The sequence below is a fragment of the Rhincodon typus genome, chromosome 1, assembly GCF_021869965.1.
Source record: "Rhincodon typus isolate 14 chromosome 1, sRhiTyp1.1, whole genome shotgun sequence".
Lineage (NCBI taxonomy): Eukaryota > Metazoa > Chordata > Chondrichthyes > Orectolobiformes > Rhincodontidae > Rhincodon > Rhincodon typus.
The window spans coordinates 105,902,961-105,926,378 of record NC_063332.1 but is presented as its reverse complement, the minus strand read 5'-3'; the positions used below and the strand labels follow the sequence as shown (position 1 = coordinate 105,926,378).

General features: G+C 40.8%; 1 protein-coding gene across 1 annotated transcript in view; it reads left to right on the top strand.

Moving 5' to 3' along the window:
* Positions 1-21,620, top strand: part of LOC109920324 (serine/threonine-protein phosphatase with EF-hands 2-like) — a 51,297-nt gene extending 29,677 nt beyond the window's left edge. The window contains exons 11-17 of the mRNA XM_048600512.1: positions 3,175-3,555; positions 4,851-5,036; positions 7,413-7,555; positions 16,620-16,726; positions 17,312-17,475; positions 19,375-19,462; positions 21,439-21,620. Of these exons, the coding sequence (XP_048456469.1) occupies positions 3,175-3,555; positions 4,851-5,036; positions 7,413-7,555; positions 16,620-16,726; positions 17,312-17,475; positions 19,375-19,462; positions 21,439-21,620 (1,251 nt within the window). The remainder of the gene's footprint in view (positions 1-3,174; positions 3,556-4,850; positions 5,037-7,412; positions 7,556-16,619; positions 16,727-17,311; positions 17,476-19,374; positions 19,463-21,438) is intronic.
* Positions 21,621-23,418: the final 1,798 nt, after the last annotated feature.

Sequence of the window (23,418 nt, the reverse complement as noted above, 5' to 3'; positions counted from 1 at the left end):
TGCAATTGCCTCCTCCTTTCTTAAACAGTGGGGTTACATTTTCAAATTTCTAATTTGTAATTACCATTGCTGAATTAATAGAATTTTGAAAGATGATCAATTATGCATTATCTCTGTAAGACATCTCTTTCAGTACTCTAAGGTGGAGGTCATCAGATCTAGGAGATTTGTTGACATTTGTCCCTTAATTTCTCCAAAACTGCTTTCTTACTAATTTCTTTAAGTTCTACAGTCTCACTGGACCTTTGGATCTTAATTATTTCAGGGAGACCTCTAGTGTTTTCCTCTGTAAAGACAGATAAAAAGTATTTATTTAGTTTCTTTGCCATTTTGATACTTGCTATTATAAATTCTCTTGTCTCTGCCTGTAATGGATCCACATTTATTTTTACCAATCTTCCTTTTTACATACCTATAGAAGATTTTACGAACTATTTTTATAGGTCATGTTAGTTTGCATTCATACTCTATTATCAATTTCTTGGTCCAGCTTCACTGAATTCTCCCTCCTCGGACATACAACATTTTTTTTAAAAAACCAAAGGAACTGCTGATGCTGTAAATCAGAAACAAAACCTGAAGTTGCTGGAAAAGCTCTGCAGATCTGGCAGCATCTGTAAAGGGAAGTCAGAGTTAATGTTTTGGGTTCAGTGACACTCCCTTAGAACATACAATTTTTCTTTTGGCAACTTTACAACCTTCCTCCTTTGATTTAATCCTATCTTTAACTTCCCCTGTTAGCCATGGTGTTCTCACTTTCCATGTTGGGTATTTTTGCCTTAAAAGATTGAATATGCTTGCTTGAAAATCTAGCAGTAATTCTATAAATATTAGCCATTGCTTATTTATCTTTGAACATATTTTTCTAATCCACTACAGCCAAATTCCTCCTCATATCTTTATTAATACCCTTGCTTAGGCTGAACAGCCTAGTTTCAGATTGAACTGTATATTTTCCATACTTAATGGAAATTTCTATCATACTATGGTCCCTATTCTCTCACTGCCTAATGCTTCTCTCTCTGAAGTTCAAGTTCAACCATTTGCCTTTTTCAAATTCATGTTTTCTCTTCATTTTTCTCCTTTTCTATTTCATGCAACTTCATCTGTAGCTGATTTGTAACCAACACAACCTGTGATCTGCCTGAGTTAGATTGTTCTTCCAATCCTAGATGTTGTGCTACCACCTCAACTATCTTTGTTTTCTTAACCAATGCTTTCAATTCTTGACTTCAATGTTTCTGCTAATGCTATTAACCTAGCCTGTGTTAATTCTTGCAAATCACTCAGGAATAAATCTTACCTTTCCAAAAAAGTTTTAACAACTGATAAATCCATTTTACTTTTCAACATGCGCAGCAAAATTCACTGAAAATATTAACCATCCTTAACCTTAACAAGTCCCAGCACTCATTTGTTCATGGATTTCAATTCCCTCAAGATCCTCCAAAATATGTCACGAACCAAGACAAGCCCATCAAATTTATGTTGAAGGCTGGCAAGGGATTATATCAGGGAGACTTATTCAGATATTAAAGGCACATGTTTCCACAATTTTGAACAAACAGCAAAAGACTTCAGTATAAATTGTTAGAACAATAACATAGTACATGGACAATTTACTTCTAATACCCAGAAATAACATGTGACAAGGATGGGTAATAGACTGTGATCAAACACCCCACAGCGCACAACAAATGATGAATGCTATTGAGACTGCCCCCACCAATTTCTCAGCAATTCTTTATGTCTGAAGCAGACATTAATGTCATGGAGTGTCATTAAATCTCATTAAACTTCACAAACAAACACAATTCTTTACATTTGCCAATCTTGAAACTTCCTCTCAAGAGCCACTCCATAACAAACTGCATCAACTACTGTTACAGAGATAGTAGGAACTGCCGATGCTGGAGAGTCTGAGATAACATGGTGTAGAGCTGAATGAACACAGCAGGCCAAGCAGCATCAGAGGAACAGGAAAGCTGATGTTTCGGGTCGAGACGTCAGCTTTCCTACTCCTCTGATGCTGCTTGGCCTGCTGTGTTCATCCAGCTCTACACCGTGTTATCTCGTTGCATCAACAACTGCTCCTGTTATGGTCAGGCACCTTCCTTTTCTGGGTCACTGCTCCCCTGAGCTGCAGAAACTGTTCTTCTTCACAGGCACAACTCTATCGTTTAACAAACACTCAATCTTTTCACAGATGGCAAGGGCCACTAAACCAGTAAAACTATTGGGTTTTTCTGAGTTCTAATCATTTTCAGTTACATCAAGTAAATGCCGCTTGTGAGGTTTTCAAACTCCATTCTCTCAGTTGTATTGAAGTATTAATACTAACAGGCTTTTCTGAAGCCCCTTATGGCTTCCCCCAGCACATTGCTAGCAACTTTCCTGTTTTCTCAGCTTTTGAGGATGATTTCTGAGCACTGACCCCAAGGTTTAACTGCATGCTAATTTCCAAGAACTTCTTCCTGACATTTGACAACACAGAGCTATCCAACTTCTCTTGGCTCCTCATTGCTATAAGCCCCTTTGCCATTGTGGGATAGAATTTATTGTTATCACCTATTGACTTTTGCAACTATCTGTTTCATAAATGTTACCATAGATTGCTGGCTTGCTCAGGTCAAGCAACTGATACAAATAGAGGATTTCATCACAATATATTATACACAAAGATAAAGAAATTCACTTTTACCTTGTGTGTTTCACAATCTCATGAAGGACACCCCAAGCACATTGCAGCCAATTGTGTACATTTTGAAAATGAATCACTATCGTATTGCAGAAATATGATATACCAGTTAACAAGCATTAATTTTTCTTAGTTATTTTTAAACTGGCCTATCACTTAAAAACCATAAAATCTGAATGCTATAATGAAGATAATCACTTATGCAGATTTAACAAAAAGAGCTTCTGCTGAAGATGTCTAGAGGTTAATTGCTATATCTGAGGAAACTGGTTATCTTTATTTTTAAGACATTATATGTTCTTGCTTAGTTTCCTATCTGTTTAAATGTGATACGTAGCTGCTTTGACAATATCTTTAAGCTAAACAGCTGGAAATGCAATGGATGTGTCAGATGTAAGACTTTCAAATCGATACATAGAATGCGAATACACCACCAGGGTGCTTCTTTCTGAAAGAAAACTCAATGTTTTTGACAGTATGCTTCGGCTTTGAGACGATCCAAAAGGAAAAGGTTTGAACAGAGCAAGCAAGTGTCGGATCAGGAGCAATACTTCAGCCGGGGTAATGAGCAGTGTTTGAACAAATCTGACCAAACTCCAAGGAAGAATTTATTATCTGGCGTGTTTAACCTTCATTGTCATAGTTACAAGAGTCAGAGGAGGAAGAGTTCTGGCACTACATGCGGAAAGGAAAAGGAAATCTTTCAAAGAGTACAATGTTCAGTTGAGGAGGGACTAGAAAAATGTCGTAGAAAAGTGGGCTTCAGTAACACGCATGATGAATCTAAAATATCACGGTCCATGTTAGATTCTGACACTCAAGAAATCCTTGACTTCAACAACCATGAATGGAAACAGGTGTGTTGACATAAAATTTAATATTTTGATTCATAAGGTATCAAATGCAAAAAAACTGATTTGTACCGTACTGTGTTATGCCCTGTACATTCAAGTCAAATGAGACATTTCTTTACACAAAAGTAGATGGTAGATTAAGGCTTTGCCAAAATGGGTAACCAAGTCATACACTAGCCTATTTAAAAATAGCTTCAACTGGAAAGACAATGCAATTGAATGTACTGTGCTGAACAGCTTTCTTCATCCAAACCTGGCTTGTGTCTTTTTGAAGACAGGGCTCTGAAAATCCATTAAACTTTGTAGGGATGAGATCATGAACAATCACTTAAATGTGAATGAGTCACCAACCATTAAAACCATCAGGCACAAGAAGTCTCAGAAGGAGAGGGAGCTGTGTGTGAACATGCCTAGTTTCCACACATCACCACCCTGTTATGGAAGAAAGCTATTTTTGCAAGCCTGTGTTCTAGCAATGGCCATTGGAACGTGCAATGTTACAATGCAATCTAATGGACCTTGTCCTCACCTTTACTATAGTGGTGCAAATACATAATACAGTTCAGAGATGTCATTATTTCTGACATCAGTTGAGGTTAGATTTGCATTATTGGTTTGATTGGCACAACATGTAATGTGTACATTTATATATTTCAGTAATACCATTCACAAATTGTTTTTACTTGGTGCAAAATCAAGCCTTGTTCATATTTTCAACAATAGATATTTGAAATTTCCAATAACACAAGAAGCAACAACTGGCATTGAAGGAAGAGAAAACAATACTTAGTCAAAATTAGTGTTTAGATTTAAAACACAATACATTCAATTTTTGAATCTACTATATCTTGTCTCTGTGGTATTTCCTCATTGCTGAGCACTTGCTGCTTTAAATGAGGTCCAGAAAGTGATGAAACATCAGTGCATGTGCAACATTTTCTATTCAACTCCACTGTACTAATATCAAATGGAATTGCAGAATCATCCTGGGTCATGTGTGGCATCTAGGATAGGCTCCATGAGTTTAATGGGCCAAATGGTTTCTCAATTCCATGTTTCATCTCCTAACTTCTTCATTTTAAAAAATATTGTTATTGGGACTTTGGCAATGCTGATAATTATTGCCTAGCTATAGATGCTTTACAAAGGCAGTGGTTAGCCTCCTCCTTGAACTACAGCCATCTTTCTGTTCTTATAATAATATCATGGAATTCAAGAATATTAGTCCAATGAAACAGGCATCAATAAGTCAAATGGTTTAAGAATGTGGGATTGAAAAATGTATTTTCTCTGTTGAGATTGTGGACATCTTGTGGAGTGACCCAATGCATCAGGAAGGTTGTATTGCAAATACGGTCAGAGGAGGTGGATGCTACTTTGGACCTGATGTGACTGAAAAGATTCTACAGAAACACCAATTACAGCTCTTGATCAGATCCCATGAGTGTAAGCAAGAGGGCTATGAGTTCTGCCACAATGAAAAGGTAAAGATAAACCTCAATGAAGCCTGTGAAATAGAATCAATACAACAAAGTCATACTTACATTTGTTTGGCAGTAGTTGTTTTACCTGCTTCATGTTAGTACAATGCCTTGGTCACAGATCCAACATGACTAAGTGCCCCTGAACTAAAGTAATGGCTGTTCATACAGGTTATGCACTTCTGCTGAACAAATCTGACAGGAAAGATCAAAATCAGAAACTGCTGGAATAACTCAGTAAGTTTGGCAGCATCTGTGGAGAAAAAGCAGAGCTAACGCTTCAGGTCCAGTGACCCTTCTTAAGAACTGTTGAAGTTAACTGTGCTTTCTCTCTACAGATGCTGCCAGACCTGCCGAGATAATCCAGCAATTTCTGATTTGTTTTGGATTTCCAGCATCTGTAATTCTTTGGCTTTCTGACAGTAAGGATAACTTCCAAACACTGGGACTTAGAGCAGAATAAACCAGATCACACAACTTGACACTGCAGAGGGCAATTTATTTGTAATTTTAGAAAATTGAGCCATTGTATGCAACTGAACAATGCAACACAACAAAGAATGAATGTTCATATTTAATCAGGTTATCTGTTGTAGGAAGAAGAAACAAACAGTTACATTTATATAGCATTCTTCATATCCCTCAGTTTCTCCAGTTCATGTACCTTTTTCACTATTAAACTGATGGGTCTAATGAATAAACAAATAATTGATTTAGCATTCACTAGAGCTTCATATTACAATTCAGCACACACTCACAACATATAACCAGTTACCTACACAGCAGTAATTACCAGTGCAAGAGAAATTACTTCCCACAACCCCAAATATCACAAGAAACAATAACTGACATTGAAGGAAGGGAAAACAATACTTTGTGAAAATAGATGGCTGTTGGCTGGTTGAATAATTATGCCAACAGACACCATCCCAGGATACATACATTGAAATGGGAGCTGATGTATACTATTTGACCGTTTGAGCCTGGCCTGACATTCAATGCAATTATGTCTGATCTTCTGCCTCAACCCCACCTCCCTGCACCATCTTCGCATCTCTTGATTCCTTAAAAATCTGTTGATCTCCATCTTGAATACACTCAACAAGACACCCTTCTGCACTACAGAAATCTAATGATCCACAACCCTTTGAGTTAAGTCATTACTACTTATCAGATACCTAAATATTTTGAGAGTGACTCATAGTTCTAGAGTTTCCAGTTAAGAGAAACATCTTCCTCCATCTATCCTGTGAAGCCTCTTAAGAATTTTAGATTTTTCGATGGCTTCACTTTTCATACTTCTAAATGCCAGGGAATTTAGGCCGACTCAGCCCAATCTCTCCTTGTTGGATATTCCCTGAATTCCAGAAACCAGTTGAGTACACCATCGTACAATACCCTCAAAGGCAAGTATATTCCTCCTTGTATGAACCCAAAACTGTACAGAATATTTGAGGTGTGGTCTCAATATGGTCATAGACAACTGCAGCAGGCCTTCTTAACTCTTGTCTCTGACCACTTTGCAATAATATTATTTGTCATCCTAATTGCTTGCTGTACCTATATGGTAACTTTCTATGATTCATGTAAAAGAACACATAGGTTCCTCTGAGTACCATCTCTTCCCTGATTCTCACCACTTCAAGAAATATTCATTTTTCTCTTTTTTTATTACACAGTGTCTAACTTTGCACTTCCCTGCTTTGTATTCCGTCTGTCTGGGTTTTACATTCACTCATTCAGTTCAGATCTTTCTTTTGTATCTCACTTTATTCCATCAACAATCTCGGATACACTACATTTGGTTCCCTCATCTAAGTCATTGTTACAGATTGGAAATAACTGAGGACTGAGCACTGATTCCTTGCAGTAGCCCACTAGTTCTGGGCCACCAACCTGAAAGTACCCATTTGTTCTTCTCTGGTTTCAACCTTATCCAATTTTCAATCCGTGTTAATATTTGACTCCCCTTCATAAGCCTTAAGTTTATATGATAACCTCTTTTGTAGTACCTCATCATTTTTTTTCCCAAAATCTGAATACACTAGATTGGGTCAACGTACCTTAACAGTTACAACAAAGAGCTCCAGCAAATTTACTGAATGCAATTTTCCTTTCATAAATCCTTGCTGACTTTGCCTCATTATATTATGATTCATTAAAAGCACTGTTTCCACACCCTTAATAATAAATTCTAGCATTTCCTTACTGTTGCTGCATATAATTATGTGTTTTCTCTCTCCCTCCCTAGTAAAGAATGGCTCAGTCAATTTTCTCCTTTGTTGAAGAAGTACCTGAAGTGTACAAATTTTGTCTCTACAGCAGGATTGCGCATGAATATCCTTCATGACATTGTGATTATTTTTCTTATCCATACAGGTCCTGACCATATTTTCTGCTTCAAATTATTATGAAGTTGGCAGTAACAAAGGAGCTTACGTGAAACTTGGTCCTGACCTTGTTCCTCATTTTGTACAGTACCAAGTTAGTCAAAGTACTCGGAAACTAACCCTGAGACAAAGGTTTGTAAGCTCCTAGCAATGACATTCTTATAACAAATATTAGGGAAATATCCAACAATACAATACAACTAGCAAGCATACACCTTTCTGTAGCCAGATGCTGTATCAGATGTATTTTCATCACACTCTGGTAATAGGATAATGTAAGAGAAGAATACATTGTAATTAGTAAGTAAACATTTGTGGGGTGAGCGAGAAGGTAGAAATGGCAATGGTTTCTGAGCAGAATTGTACACTTCTCTTTCTTTCCTTTTTATTTCCTTGATGAAGAATGACACACGCCATATCATGCTAGTAATTGGAACCTTTGCCTTGAAGCAGTAAGCAAGTAAGAATTGCCTTTTAACATAGTTGAATTTTGAAGTAATTTAATTACTTTCGGTGAAGCTAAAGGCAACTTAAAGCTCCATTTAGGATTGCGAGTTGGACTGCCCTGTTTCTTGTGGCCAGGAGAGCTTTGTCAGGTAGATATGAATGCAGTAACTTTATTGGAACAACTTGGGGAGAGGTGTATCTGGTTTTGGAATACAGGTCTTCAACATGATTTAACATGGGTTTAGATGTTTCAGTAAGATCAGGGAAGGTGGTAAAAGAGGGGGAGGTGTGGCATTGTTAGTCAAGGACAGTATTACGGTGGCAGAAAGGACGTTTGATTACAACTCGTCTACTGAGGTAGTATGGGCTGAGGTTAGAACCAGGAAAGGAGAGGTCACCCTATCGGGAGCTTTCTATAGGCCTCCAGAGATGTAGAGGAAAAGATTGCAAAGATGATTCTGGCTAGGAGCGAAAGTAACAGGGTAGTTGTTATGGGGGACTTTAACTTTCCAAATATTGACTGGAAACGCTATAGTTCAGGTACTTTAGATGGGTCAGCTTTTGTCCAATGTGTGCAGGAGGGTTTCCTGACACAGTATGTAGATAGGCCAACAAGAGGTGAGGCCACATTGGATTTGGTACTGGGTAATGAACCAGGCCAGGTGTTAGATTTGGAGGTAGGTGAGCACTTTGGTGGTAGTGACCACAATTCGGTTACGTTTACTTTAGCGATGGAAAGGGATCGGTATATTCCGCAGGGCAAGAGTTATAGCTGGGGGAAAGGCAATTATGGGGCGATGAGACAAGATTTAGGATGCATAGGATGGAGAAGGAAACTGCAGGGGCTGGGCACAATTGAAATGTGGAGCTTGTTCAAGGAAAGCTACTGCGTGTCCTTGAGAAGTATGTACCTGTCAGGCAGGGAGGAAGTGGTCGAGCGAGGGAACCGTGGTTTACTAAAGAAATTGAATCTCTTGTCAAGAGGAAGAAGGCGGCTTATGTAGAGATGAGGCGTGAAGGCTCAGTTAGGGCACTTGAGAGTTACAAGTTAACCAGGAAGGACCTAAACAGAGAGCTAAGAAGAGCCAGGAGGGGACATGAGAAGTCTTTAGCAGGAAGGATCAAGGAAAACCCTAAAGCTTTCTATAGGTATGTCAGGAATAAAAGAATGACTGTGGTAAGATTAGGGCCAGTCAAGGACAGTAGTGGGAAGTTGTGCGTGGAGTTCGAAGAGATAGGAGAGGTGCTAAATGAATATTTTTCGTCAGTATTCACACAGGAAAAAGACAATGTAGTCGAGGAGAATACTGAGATACAGTCTATTAGACTAGACGGGATTGAGGTTCATAAGGAGGAGGTGTTAGCAATTCTGGAAGGTGTGAAAATAGATAAGTCCCCTGGGCCGGATGGGATTTATCCTAGGATTCTCTGGGAAGCTAGAGAGGAGACTGCAGAGCCTTTGGCTTTGATCTTTAGGTCGTCATTGTCTTCAGGAATAGTGCCAGAAGATTGGAGACTAGCAAATGTTGTCCCCTTGTTCAAGAAGGGGAGTAGAGACAACCCTGGTAATTATAGACCAGTGAGCCTTACTTCAGTTGTGGGTAAAGTGTTGGAAAGGATTATAAGAGATAGGATTTATAATCATCTAGAAAGGAATAATTTGATTAGGGATAGTCAACACGGTTTTGTGAAGGGTAGGTTGTGCCTCACAAACCTCATTGAGTTCTTTGAGAAGGTGACCAAACAGGTGGATGAGGGTAAAGCGGTTGATGTGGTGTATATGGATTTCAGTAAAGCGTTTGATAAGGTTCCCCATGGTAGGCTATTGCAGAAAATACGGAGGCATGGGATTGAGGGTGATTTAGCGGTTTGGATCAGAAATTGGCTAGCTGTAAGAAGACAGAGTGTGGTGGTTGATGGGAAATGTTCATCCTGGAGTTCAGTTACTAGTGGTGTACCTCAAGGATCTGTTTTGGGGCCACTGCTGTTTGTCATTTTTATAAATGACCTGGATGAGGGCGTAGAAGGATGGGTTAGTAAATTTGCGGACGACACCAAAGTCGGTGGAGTTGTGGATAGTGCGGAAGGATGTTGCAGGTTACAGAGGGACATAGATAAGCTGCAGAACTGGGCTGAGAGGTGGCAAATGGAGTTTAATGCGGAAAAGTGTGAGGTGATTCACTTTGGAAGGAGTAACAGGAGTACAGAGTACTGGGCTAATGGTAAGATTCTTCGTAGTGTGGATGAGCAGAAAGATCTTGGTGTCCATGTGCATAGATTGCTGAAAGTTGCCACCCAGGTTGATAGCGTTGTTAAGAAGGCGTACTGTATGTTAGGTTTTATTGGTAGAGGGATTGAGTTTTGGAGCCATGAGGTCATGTTGCAGCTGTACAAAACTCTGGTGCGGCCACACTTGGAGTATTGCGTACAGTTCTGGTCACTGCATTATAGGAAGGATGTGGAAGCATTGGAAAGGGTGCAGAGGAGATTTACCAGGATGTTGCCTGGTATGGAGTGAAGGTCTTATGAGGAAAGGCTGAGGGTCTTGAGGCTGTTTTCGTTAGAGAGAAGAAGGTTAAGAGGTGACTTGATAGAGACATACAAGATGATCAGAGGATTAGATAGGGTGAACAGTGGGAGCCTTTTTCCTCGGATGGTGAGGGCTAGCACGAGGGGACATAGCTTTAAACTGAGGGGTGATAGATATAGGACAGATGTCAGAGGTAGGTTCTTTACTCAGAGTAGTAAGGGCGTGGAATGCCCTGCCTGCAAAAATAGTAGACTCGCCAACTTTAAGGGCATTTAAATGGTCATTGGATAAACATATGGATGATAATGGAATAGTTTAGGTTAGATGGGCTTCAGATTGGTTTCACAGGTCGGCGCAACATTGAGGGCTGAAGGGCCTGTACTGCGCTGTAATGTTCTATGTTCTATGTGTCCACACACTACCTGAGTGTACCTAAAAGTTGAAACCAGGATCGCCCAACCAATGTAGGAACCAACCAGTAAAGGGAGATAGTGGTATAGTGGTGACAGCAGGAGGACTGGTAATTCCGCGGCACTGGCCAACGACCTGGAGTTATGAGTTTGGGTCTCACCATGGTAGCTAGTGGAATTTGAATTTGATTGATATAATCAATTGATTGATTTGAAGCTAGAATTGAAAGCTGGTCTCAGTAATCATAACCAGAAAGCTACCAATGATTGTTGTAAAAACCCATCAAGATCACTAATGTTCTTTAGGGAAAGAAATAGAGTCATGGAGGTTTACAGCATGGAAACAAGCCCTTCGGCCCAATTTGTCTATGCCGTCCAATTTTCACAATTAATCTCGTCTCATTTGCCTATGTTTGGTCCATATCTCTCAATGCCTGTCTTATCCACGTATCTGTCCAAATGTTTCTTAAACGGCAAAATTGTATCCACTTACACGACTATCTCTGGCAGCCCGTTCTAGACACTCACCACCGTGTGTGAAAAAAACTGTCCCTCTGGACCCTTTTATATCTCTCCCCTCTTGCCTTAAAACTATGCCCTTTAGTTTAGACTTCTCTACTGTTGGCTATCTACCTTATCGATGCCTCTCATAATTATATAGTCCTCTATAGTTCACCCCTCAGCCTTCTACACTCCAGGGAAGAAATCCCAGCCTATCCAGTCTCTCCTCATAACTCAAACCTTCCAATCCAGGTAGCATCCTAGTAAATCTTTTCTGCACTCTTTCTTGTTTAATGGTGTCCATTTTTATAGCAGGGTGACCAGAACTGCATGCAGTACTCCAAATGTGGCCTTACCAACATCTTGTACACCTGCAACAAAACATCCCAACTCCTACACTCAATGCTCTGACCGATCTGCCATCTTCATTGGTCTGGCTGACATGTGACTCCGCACCCAAAGCAATATGGTTGACTCTCAACAGCCCTCTGTAATGGTCTGACGTGACACTTAGTTTGAGGGGAGTAAGGGGGGATGGACAAAAAATGTTAGCCTTGTTAGCAACACCCACATCCCATGAAAGAATAATTAGAAAACTAATTTGCAACCTTAAGCGGCCTCTGATCAGTTTCAAGGGAGTGGGTTATTTTTCTATTTACAGAATCACCGAAGTAATGAAATCAGGCAAACCTTCAGCACCAATGAGGTTACCCCCATATCACCCTTTCAATTACCAGCCAACTGTTCTTGAGGTGAGGAACAGGCAGAATGGATTTGAAAATCTGTGGGATGTGGCTGGCCAGCGTTTCTTGCCCGTCCCTCGTTGCCCTTGAGAAGGTGGTGGTGAGCTGCCTTCTTGAACTGCTGCAGTCCACCTGCTGTAGGTTGACCCACAATGCCCTTAGGGAGGGAATTCCAGGATTTTGACCCAGTGACAGTGACAATGAAGGAACAGCAATATATTTCCAAGTCAGGATGGCGAGTGGCTTGGAGGGGAGCTTGAAGGTGTTCCCATATGTCTGCTGCCCTTGTCCTTCCGGATGGAAGTAGTCGTGGGTTTGGAAGGTGCTGTCTGAAAATCTTGGGTGAATTTCTGCAGTGCATCTTGTAGATAGTACACACTGCTGCTACTGAGCATCGGTGGTGGAGGAGGGAGTGGATACTTGTGGATGCAGTGCCAATCAAGTGGGCTGCTTTTTCCTGGATGGTGTCAAGCTTCTTGAGTGTTGTTGGGTCTGCACTCATCCAGGCAAGTAGGGAGTAATCCACCACGCTCCTGACTTGTGCCTTGTAGATGGTGGACAGGCTTTGAGGAGTCAGGAGGTGAATTACTCGCTGCAATATTCCTAGCTTCTGGCCTGCTCTTGTAGCCACTGTGTTTATATGGTGAGTCCAGCTGAGTTTCTGGTCAATGATAACCCCCAAGATGTTGATAGTGGAGGATTCAGTGATGGTAATACCATTGAATGCCAAGGGGCAGTAGGTAGATTGTCTCTGATTCGTGATGATCATAGCCTGGCATATTTGTGGCGCGAATGTTACTTGTCACTTGTCAGACCAAGCCTAGATATTGTCCAGATCTCGTTGCATTTGAACACGGGCTGCTTCAGTATCTGAGGAGTCGTGAATGGTGCTGAACATTGTGCAATCATTGACGAACATCCCCACGTTGACCTTATGACGGAGGGAAGGTCATTGATGAAGCAGCTGAAGATGGTTGGGCCTAGGCCACTACTCTGAGGAATTCTTGCACGATGTCCTGGAGCTGAGGTGATTGGCCTCCAACAATCACAACCATCTTCCTATGTGTCAGGTATGACTCGAACCATTGGAGAGTTTGCCCTGATACCCATTGATTCTAGTTTTGCTAGGTCTCCTTGATGCCACACTCAGTCGAATGCAGCCAAGATGTCAAGGGATGTCACTCTCACTTCACCTCTGGAATTCAGGTCTTTTGTCCATGTTTGAACCAAGGCTGTAAAGAGACCAGGAGCTGATCTGGCAGAACCCAAACTGGGCGTCACTGAGCAGGTTATTGCTGAGCAGATGCTGCTTGATAGCACTGTTGATGACACCTTCCATCACTTTACTGAAGATCGAGAGTAGACTGATGGAGTGGTAATTGGCCGGGTTAGATTTGTCCTGCTTTTTGTGTATAGCACCTACTTGGGCAATTTTCCACATTGCAGGGTAGATACCAGTGTTGTAGCTGTACTGGAACAGCTTGGCTAGGGGAGCAGCAAGTTCTGGAGCACAAGTCTTCAGTAATATTGCCGGAATGTTATCAGGACCCATAGCCTTTGCAGTATCCAGAGTCTCCAACCATTTCTCACATGGAGTGAATCAAATTGGCTGAAAACTGGTATCTGTAATGCTGGGGACCACTGGAGGAGGCTGAGATGGATCATCCACTCAGTGCTTCTGGCTGAAGATTGCTGTGATTGCTTCAGCCTTCTCTTTTGCACTGATGTGCTGGGCTCTTCCATCAATGGGGAGAGGATATTTGTGGAGTCTGTCCTCCAGTGAGTTGTTTAATTGTCCACCACCATTCATGACTGGCTGTGGCAGGACTGCGGAGCTTAGATCTCATCCATTGGTTGTGCGATCAGTTAGCTCTGTCTATCACTAGCTGCTTTCGCTGTTTGGCCTGCAAGTAGTCCTGTTTGGTAGCTTCACCAGGTTGATACCTCTTCTTCAGGTATGCCTAGTGCTGCTGTTGATGGCCCACAGTGCCTCATGGATGCCCAGTCTTGAGTTGTTAGATCTGTGTGAAGTCTGTCCCATTTAGCACGGTGATAGTGTCTCACAACACGATAGAAATTATTCTCAATGTGAAGGCGGGACTTCAACTGCATAAGGACTGTGCAATGGTCATTCTTACCGATACTGTCATAGACAGATGCAACTGCAGCTGGCAGATTGGTAAGAATGAGGTCAAGTATGTTTTTTCCTCATGTTGGTTCCCTCACCACCTGCTGCAGACCCAGTCTAGCAGCTATGTCCTCTGGGATCCAACCAGCTCGATCAGTAGTACTGCTGCCAAGCCACTTTTGGTACTGAACATTGAAATCACCCACCCAGAGTACACTTTGTGCCCTTGTCATCATCAGCACATCCTTCAAGGTGTTGTTCAACATGGAGGAATATTGATTCATCAGCTGAGGGAGGATGGTACGTGGTAATCAGCAGGAGGTTTCCTTGCCCATGTTTAACCTGAAGCCATGAGACTTCACGGGATCCGGAGTCAATGTTGAGGACTCCCAGGGCCACTCCCTCACAACTGTATGCCACTGTGCTGCCACCTCTGCTGGGTCTGTCCTGCCAGTGGGACAGGACATATCCAGGGATGGTGATGGTGGTGTCTGGGACATTGTCTGTAAGGTATGATTCTGTGAGTATGACTATGTATTCTGAAATTGAAAGAACATAAAAGGTATAACATATGCAGAAGAACACTTTTCTTTCATAGAATCCCTACAGTGTGGAAACAAGTCCCTGTGACCCTGACTCATTCCCTTACCCCTGCCTAACCTAAACATCCCTGGACACTATAGGTAATTTAGCATAGCCAATCCACCTAATCTGCACCTCTTTAGACCATGGGAGGAAATCCACACAGACACAGGGAGAATGTGCAAACTCCACACAGGCAGTCACCTGAGGGTGGAATTGAACCCAGGTCCCTAGCGTTGTGAGACAGCAGTGCTAACCACTGAGCTACCCTTTCTACAGTTGGTCTGCTGTGCACACAGACCAACACACACACATTCAATTTCTCAGCCTTAAAGTAAACACTTGTATGTTTTATTTTTGTAAGCTTCAAATAATTAATGAATAGTGTTGGACACTTAAACAGCTAACTGGAAAAAGAGGAAGAGGCGTCTCTGGAAACATTTGTATGATCAAAGACGTCTGAGCCTGTTACTTGAGTGCAAAAGTCAAGTCATTTTCGAACACCTTTAGCAAAAAGTGTTGAATAAATGATGCATTTCTGCCTCTTCCTGAGGTCCCCATCTCCACAAAACCCAACCCATCTCCAGCCAATTCAGTACACTCCATGAGATATCAAAAACAGCTGATGACAGCGGATTCAGCAAAGGTTATGGGCCCTAATGACATCCTGGCTGTAGTACTGAAGACGTACTACAGAATGTAGCACTCCCCTAACCAAGTTGTTCTAGTACGGTTACAACAATGCATCTACACAACAACATGGAAAATTGCCCAGGTATGCCCAGTCCACAAAAAGCAGGACAAATCCGATTGGGGCATTTACCCTCCCATTAGTTTACCCTCAATCATCAACAAAGAATAGAAAGTATCATTAACAGTGCTATCCAGGAGTGCTCACTCAGCAAAAACTTATTCACCAATGCTTAGATTGGGGCTCCAGCAGGAATATTTGTCACCAGATCTCATTATAGACATGTTCCCAAAATAGATAAAATAAATGAATGTCAGAAATGACATGGGATTGACTGCTTTCAACATTAAGGCAGCATTTGACAAAGTGCAGCCTCAAGGAATTTGGGCAAAATTGATGTTAATGAAAAGGCTCTCTGTTGGTTGGCATCATACCTAGCACAAAGAAAGAAGGCTCTGGTAATTGGAAGTCAATTATCTAAATCTGCAGACATCACTGCAGGAGCTCCTCTGTATAATCTAACAGACCAACCATCTTTAGGTGCTTTGTCAATGTCCTTCCCTCCATCATAAGATTAGTTATGGGGACGTTCATGGATGATTGTTTCCTGTTCAGTTTCATTCATAACTCCTCAGATACTGAAGCAGTCCATGCTCATTTGCAAAAAGACCTAGACAACATTTAGGCTTGTGCTGATAAATGACAAGTAATATTTGTGCAAGGCAATGACCATCTCCACTTGATTTTCAATGACGCTACCTCCACTGAATCCCCCTAACAAAATCCTGGGGATTACCATCAACCAAAAACTAAAGTCGATCAGCCAAATAAGCAATGTGCCATAACAGCAAGCCAGCGGGTCAGTATGTTTTGGCAAATAGCTCACCTTCTGCTGTACCAAACCTGTCCATTATCTACAGTGCATAAGTCCAGAGTGTGATGGAATTCTCTCCGTATTTTACCTAGATATGTGCAGTTCCAACAACACTCAAGAAGCTCAACAACATCCAAGACAACACATTATACTTGATTGGCACCAATTCACAAGATTTAAACTTTTCTTACCGGAATTCTACTTTATATCACTTGCTTCTAACTATATTCTACTGAGCAAATGTTATTTGATGTGCAAATACATTCTAATCAGAAACTCTTTTTATGCAGAGTGAGTAGAGTTGAGAGGTCGGCATTAGGAGCTCTGCGGAAGAAGATTTTTGCCCATAAATCAGATCTCATCAGTGCATTTGAGCATTATGATAAGAATAAAACAGGTAGGGTTACAAAGTTCAGTTGTAAGTAGACAGTGATTTATTTCACATAATTTGGAGTCCTACTAGATTGGTAACAAAACTGAATGATGGTCTAATCCTTATTTGGTAATCAACTGCAAACATGCAATAGAAATCTGCATGAAATTGTAGAAGAAAGTTAACATTAACTAAAGTATTAAAAAGTATCTCCAAGATCTGGCAAGCAAGGACGTTGTGTCTCTTAAAAGTTGATCTCCAGATTTCAAACTGTTTCTATCTAATATGTTAAACAAGCTTATTTAACAGTACAATTTTAACCTCAAGCAAAAGTGAATTTAATAATTTAACACCAAGCCACTCAGATCCATTTTCTTGTGGTGATGAAAGGACATAACAACAGTCTAAAGAGTGAATGTAGTACTACCCAATAGTTAATCCATTTTTCTTTATGTTTCAACCTTCAGACTGTGGATTTTTAAATGATCATTGAGAGTTCTGTTAAGACATCAGCTGTCATATTCAATCTCCAAATTTAAGATCTGTTCTGTTCAATGTACCAACATTTGGTTTTGATGTTAACTGTTGTAATCTTACAATAACACATAGGTAACATTTCACTGAATGACTGGGCAAATGCTCTGGAGACAACATTAGCTCTGGGTCTGCCATGGCGTGTTTTGCGATCCCAACTTGTGCCCAGTGCTCCTAATGGACTTCTGAATTTTTACTCATGGTTTGATGATCTCGCCATAGAGAAACCCATTGCGCAGGTAAGAGATGGATTTCACAACACACTTTCAGAGTGCAACACCGATTATCCAGAAAAAAAACAAAATTTACATACTTGCACGGCTTTATATTGTCTGTTTGGGCATTTTAAACTCTTTGCATAAAATGAACTACTTTAAACCAGAAGAACCTAAATAGGGAAACATGATCCAGTAAGGACTTCGAGTGAGCCCAGTGTGGACCTCGAGCGGGCTGGGCAATGTTACACTTTCAGATGTATTCAGGATGAATTACAGAAGAGGACATTAGGAAGGATAACTAAAAGTTTAGTCTTTAAACAGGCTCATAAGAAAGAGAATGAAATGGACAGAATCAGAGTTCCAGAGCTTGGAGTTTGATGACTCCAGGCACATTTATTAAAGGGAGTGAGCGATGCAGAGCAGGTTAGTCTTAGAGGAGTACAGAGTTTTTAGAGGGATGTAGAGGTTACAGAATTTGAAGGATTCGGCCATGAAGGAGCTTGAACACAAAGATGAGAATTTAAATTTGCAGGTCCTGTGGGACCAGGAAACAATGTCATTTACGAAGTACAATGGCCATGGGCAAGCAAGGCCTGACTGGCATTAGGATATGATCAGCAGAATTTTGCATGAGCTGATATTTCTGGAATATAGAAAGCCACCCAGGAAAGCAGTAGTATTGCTAAGTCTGGAGATGACAAGGACATACATGAGGGATTTGGCAGTAGATGGGCAATGTCACAGTGTTGAAAACAGGCTGTCTTTGTGACGAGGGTACAGGTCAGGTCAGGATGAAATAGTACACCAGGGTTGCAAACAACTGACCTCAAAATATAACCAGGGAGGGAATTATTGGTGATGACAGCAAGTTTGTGGTAGGGCCAAAAGACAATTGCTGCATTTTTTCCATCAGTAACTGGAGTTGTTTGGCACTTATCCAGGACCAGAGCTAGACAAGCCAAATGGCATCATAAAGTCATACAGCCTGAAAATAAACCCTTCAGTCCAACTCGTCCATGCTGACCAGATGTCCCAATCAGAACCAATACCATTTGCCAGCACTTGCCCCAATCCCTCTAAACCCTTCATATGCCCTCCACATCCATCCAGATAGATTTTAAATGTGAGATAGAGATAGCAAGAACTGCAGATGTTGCAGTCAGAGTCGATACAGTGTGGTGCTGGAGGAACACAGCAGGTCAGGCAGCATCAGAGGTTCAGGAAAATCAACATTTCAGGTTGGGTACAGGGTCCTGACCCAAAACGTCGACTTTCCTGCTTCTCAGAAGGCTGCCTGATCTACCGTGTTCCTCCAGCTCCACACTGTATTGACTCTGCCTTTTTAATGTTGTAATTGTACACAACTCCAACATTTCCCCTGGCAGCTCGTTCCATACACACACCACCCTGTGTGTGAAAAAGTTACCCCCCAGGTCCTTTTTATATCTTTCCCCTCTCACCTTAAACCTATGCCCTCTAGTTTTGGACTCCCCCACACTTGGAAAAAGACCTTAGCTATTCACCCTATCCATGTCCTGCTCAGCATTTCAGTTACAAAATCTGTGCAGTGTGCTGCTTTATGTTAGGTTACATATTACATTCTGCGTAGAATATTATTTCACTAGCTATTTAACTTCAAAACAGCACTTTAAACATATTTGTACACATCAGGGCTTTTGTTATCCTTGATATGAGTGGGACAGGGGAACATAAAATATACTTATTATCAATTAGTTTTAAGAGTCTATACAGAGAACCACTCATGTGGATATGGAGTTTGGATGCCTAGATCAAAACTCAGTCTGCAGCAGTTCCAGAAAGGGATTCAACCACTGCCTTCTCGCATCTATCTTGTCGCAGAGACTAATCTAATCTGGCAGTTTTGTTTAAAAATTAAAATGCCTTTTCTTCCCTTTGCAGCATGTACAACCTAGTTTGCTGGAAATGCTTTACAGAAGCAGGTCTGACCTGGAAACCATTTTTAGAATTATTGACAGTGACAACTCTGGTAAGTGCTGTTTATAAAGGTGCCTCCCCCGCATTCCCCCCTTGTATGTTGGAGAGATCACTTTGACTACCATGTCTACACATTGCTTAGTTCTGGAGTCACTATGATACAGCTATCAGAGTATGAAAAATGAGTAAGATCGGGAGATATGATTCATTTTTTAAAAATTGAGGTGAAGTGAGAGTGACTGCCCTTGACATAAATGCCACATTTGACCAAGTGTGACATCAAGACACCACAGCAAAACTGGAATCAGTGGGAATCAGGGAAATTCCTGACTGCTTGGAATCATACGTAACACACTGCGGTTGTTGGAGGTGTGTCACCTCACTCCAGGACATCTCGGGAGTTCCTCAGGGTAGTGTCCCAGGCTCAACTATCTTCAGCTGCTTCATCATAAGGTCAGAAGTGCAGATGTTTGCCGATGATTGCACAATGCTCAGCACCATTCACAACACGTCCAATACTGAAGCAAGATCTGGAGAATATCCAGGCTGGGACTGACAAGTGACAAGTAACACTCACATTGCACAAATGCCAGGCAATAACCATCATCGATAAAACGATCTAAACACGGCCCCTTGACATTCAATAGAGTTACCATCACCGAATCCCCCACGATCAACATCCTGAGGGTTACCATTCACCAGAAACTGATCTAACCATATAAATATTGTGTCTACAAGAGGGGGCCAGGGGCTAGAATACTTCAGTAAGTAATTCACCTGCTGACTTCCCAAAACCTGTTCACCATCTAAAAGGCACAAGTCACTTGCCTGGATGAAAGAAGCTCCAACGACACTCCAGAAGCCTGACGCCATTCAGGAAAAAGCAGCCTGCTTGACTGGCACCATATCCACAAATATCCACTCACCCCTCCAGGAACACTCAGTAGCAGCTGTAGCACTGCAGAAATTCACTAAGGCTCCTTTCTAAACCCACAGCCACTTTCATCAACAAGGACAAGGCCAGCAGACACAAAGGAACATGACTACCTCGAAGTTGCCCTCAAGTTACTCACCATGACTTGGAAATATATCACCATTCCTTCACTGTTGCTGATTCAAAATCCTGGAATTCTCTCCCTAATGGTGTTCTGAGTCTACCTATGGCAAACAGACTGCAGCAGTTCAAAAAGGCAGCTCACCACCACCTTCTCAAAGGCCATTAGAGACAGGCAATAAATGCTGGCCCAGCCAGCACCCATGTCCCATGAGAGAATTTTAAAAAAGTATTGCATAATGTTTATTGTGGATATTGCTGGCAAGACAATTTACTGCCTATGCCGAATAGTCCTTGAGAAAGCAGAGGTGAGTTCCCTTTCTGGAGCTGCTGCAGATCATCTGGTACAAGTACACAGAGCTGCAGGAGTGTTCCAGGATTTTGACATAGTTAAGAATAGTGATGTATTTTCAAGTCAGGATGATGTGGGACTTGGAGAAGAACTTGCAGATAGTGGTGTTCCCATGCATCTGCTGTCCTTGTCCTTCTAAATGGATTAAACAGCACTTCTGAAAAACTGGAAATTAATTCATTAAAGTACCTGCTATTTGATTGCTGGACAAATGATCAGTGTGAGAAACTGAAGGCAGTTTGGCCAACTGGCAACCAAACCCAGAATAGGTGACAGCAATTTCTCAGTGCAATGTCTTGATCAAAGTAAATCTACCTGTTTTAAAACATAAACAAAGCTTGGCAGTTAACTGTCACTCATCATTAACTGATGCATTCTCCATGGTAACACCACTACCAGAGTCTGCTTGTAAACCAATTAGCACCCAGTTCTCATACAGCATAAAATGTAGTTTTACCTTTTGTTTTCACACTTCTTGTATATTGCCCTGACGAATACAAGACAAAATGCCTTTTTACAGTAATATGCAAGTCCTGTACTATCTAATATCTATTTAGAAATTGTACTTGTTGCTTTCTGTCATGGAAGCAAAGTAAATTATCCATTTCTATGTCTATGGCAGGTCTGATAACATTCGAGGAATTGCAAAAAACTTGTAAACTCCTCAGTTCTCACCTTAAGATTGATGTTAGTGATAAAGCCATTGGTGACCTGGCTCGCAGTATGGACTTCAACAAGGATGGAAGTATAGACATTAATGAGTTCCTTGAAGCTTTTCGTCTGGTCGATAATTCAAGTTACTAAGCTGGAGAAGCTGATTTGCTGCTAATTCCACAGTTGAGTTTGGTGAATTAAGCGAAGTATTAAAAAGGACGATGTCAAGTTGATAATGACATAAAACAGGCCATACATTGTTAGAAAAGAAAACATGCTTAGTTTAATTTTAAAATGGTCATTTCTGGAATAAAATGGCCACTGCAGATCACATGATTTGCAAGTTGGCTACAGCTCTAGAAACTCTAGTAATTACTAGGACAAAGCTAAACCAAATCAATCTCAGTGCAATTTCTTACCCTGAAATTGCATGGATAGTGAAACACAGAGAGCAGTATACATTCTGTCTGCTGAACTTGAACTGATAATAAAGGGGATGTATCAAAACTCATCACGACTGTACTTGTGCTAGCAATCATCATCTAACTCAAGTGTTCGATGGATTTTGACAGACAGACACTAACTTCTAATGGACAATGTCACATGACCAAATCACATCTGCCTTTTTGTACAGTTTTAATTGTACATTTCTGAATCCTTGACAATCTGCTTTAACATGAGAACAGAGAACAGCCAACAGCGCTCAAGGCCAACAGCTAAGCCTGCCTCAAGTCCAAGTCTCATTGTTCTGGAAAGAATCCTGCATTCACCAAAATGAAAAACCTATATTCCTGTCAATACGAATCATCCTGCTGCATCAATCAATTCTGCAAGTCTCATGGTTCAGCCATCTGGGATCACCTCAACTTGATAATGTCTCAGTGAAGAAACCCTCATTGACTTTTTATTCATGTGAATCAAGTTTCCTCACTGTTGGTTTTAACATTATAGCTGCAAAACTCTTCCTTCCTGTTTCTTGTGTGTGTGTGTGTCAATGCATATGTGCGAGAGAAATGTCAAAGACCACAGAGGGTTTAAAAACTATTTAGGCATGGATACATACAATTCTTTAATTTAAATGTAAGAGAGTGTTTACTGCAAGATATCTTTTTAAAAATTCACAACAGCGGGTTGGAAAACACATTACATTTGAAGTTAAAATACTCTGCTCAAGACAGAAAGTGAGGACAATAAACTAGTTTAATCAGCTTCCCTACCTGTCTCATATAAAAGTTAATCTTGGTCATGTTATGATGATGATGGATGAATTTATGTGACACTTAATACAAATATAAACAAATACACTTCAAGTACAAAATATCTGTTTTTCAATTCACGGCACAGTATATTTTTCTGATTTTCTGGTAAATTTAGTTATTCATTTATTGTTAGAAACATAATAATCATTACTTGCGTCTGAAATGTTTAAATGAATAGGTCAGCAACTATTTGCATATTATGTAATGGAACGGCTTATTTTATTAAAAAGGAAACCAAGAGTTTCTGTGCCAAAAAATATGCTATACTTTGGGTCATGTTTGGTGACTGCTATTGACAAAATGATATTCTGATACATCTCAAACACATCTCATTTCAGCAGTGAAGAAATGGCATCTCACTCAAGCATGTTAATATGTTTAACGATTCAAGAAGTAGGACATGCAAGGTAATGCATTTTGGCAGGAAGCATAGAGCAGCTGAATACTATTTGAATGGAGAAAGATTGCAGAAAGCTACAGAAAAGGGATTAGGAAATCCTAATCCATGAATCACAAAAGTTAGCATGCAAGTTCATCAGGTATTAAGGAAGGCAAATAGATTGTTAGTCTTTATTTCACAGGGGATGGAGTTTAAAAGTAGAGGGGTTTTGCTAAAACTATACAAGGCACTAGTCTAGTCAGACCATAGATGGAATATTGTGAACAGTTTTGGGCCACTTATCTAAGGA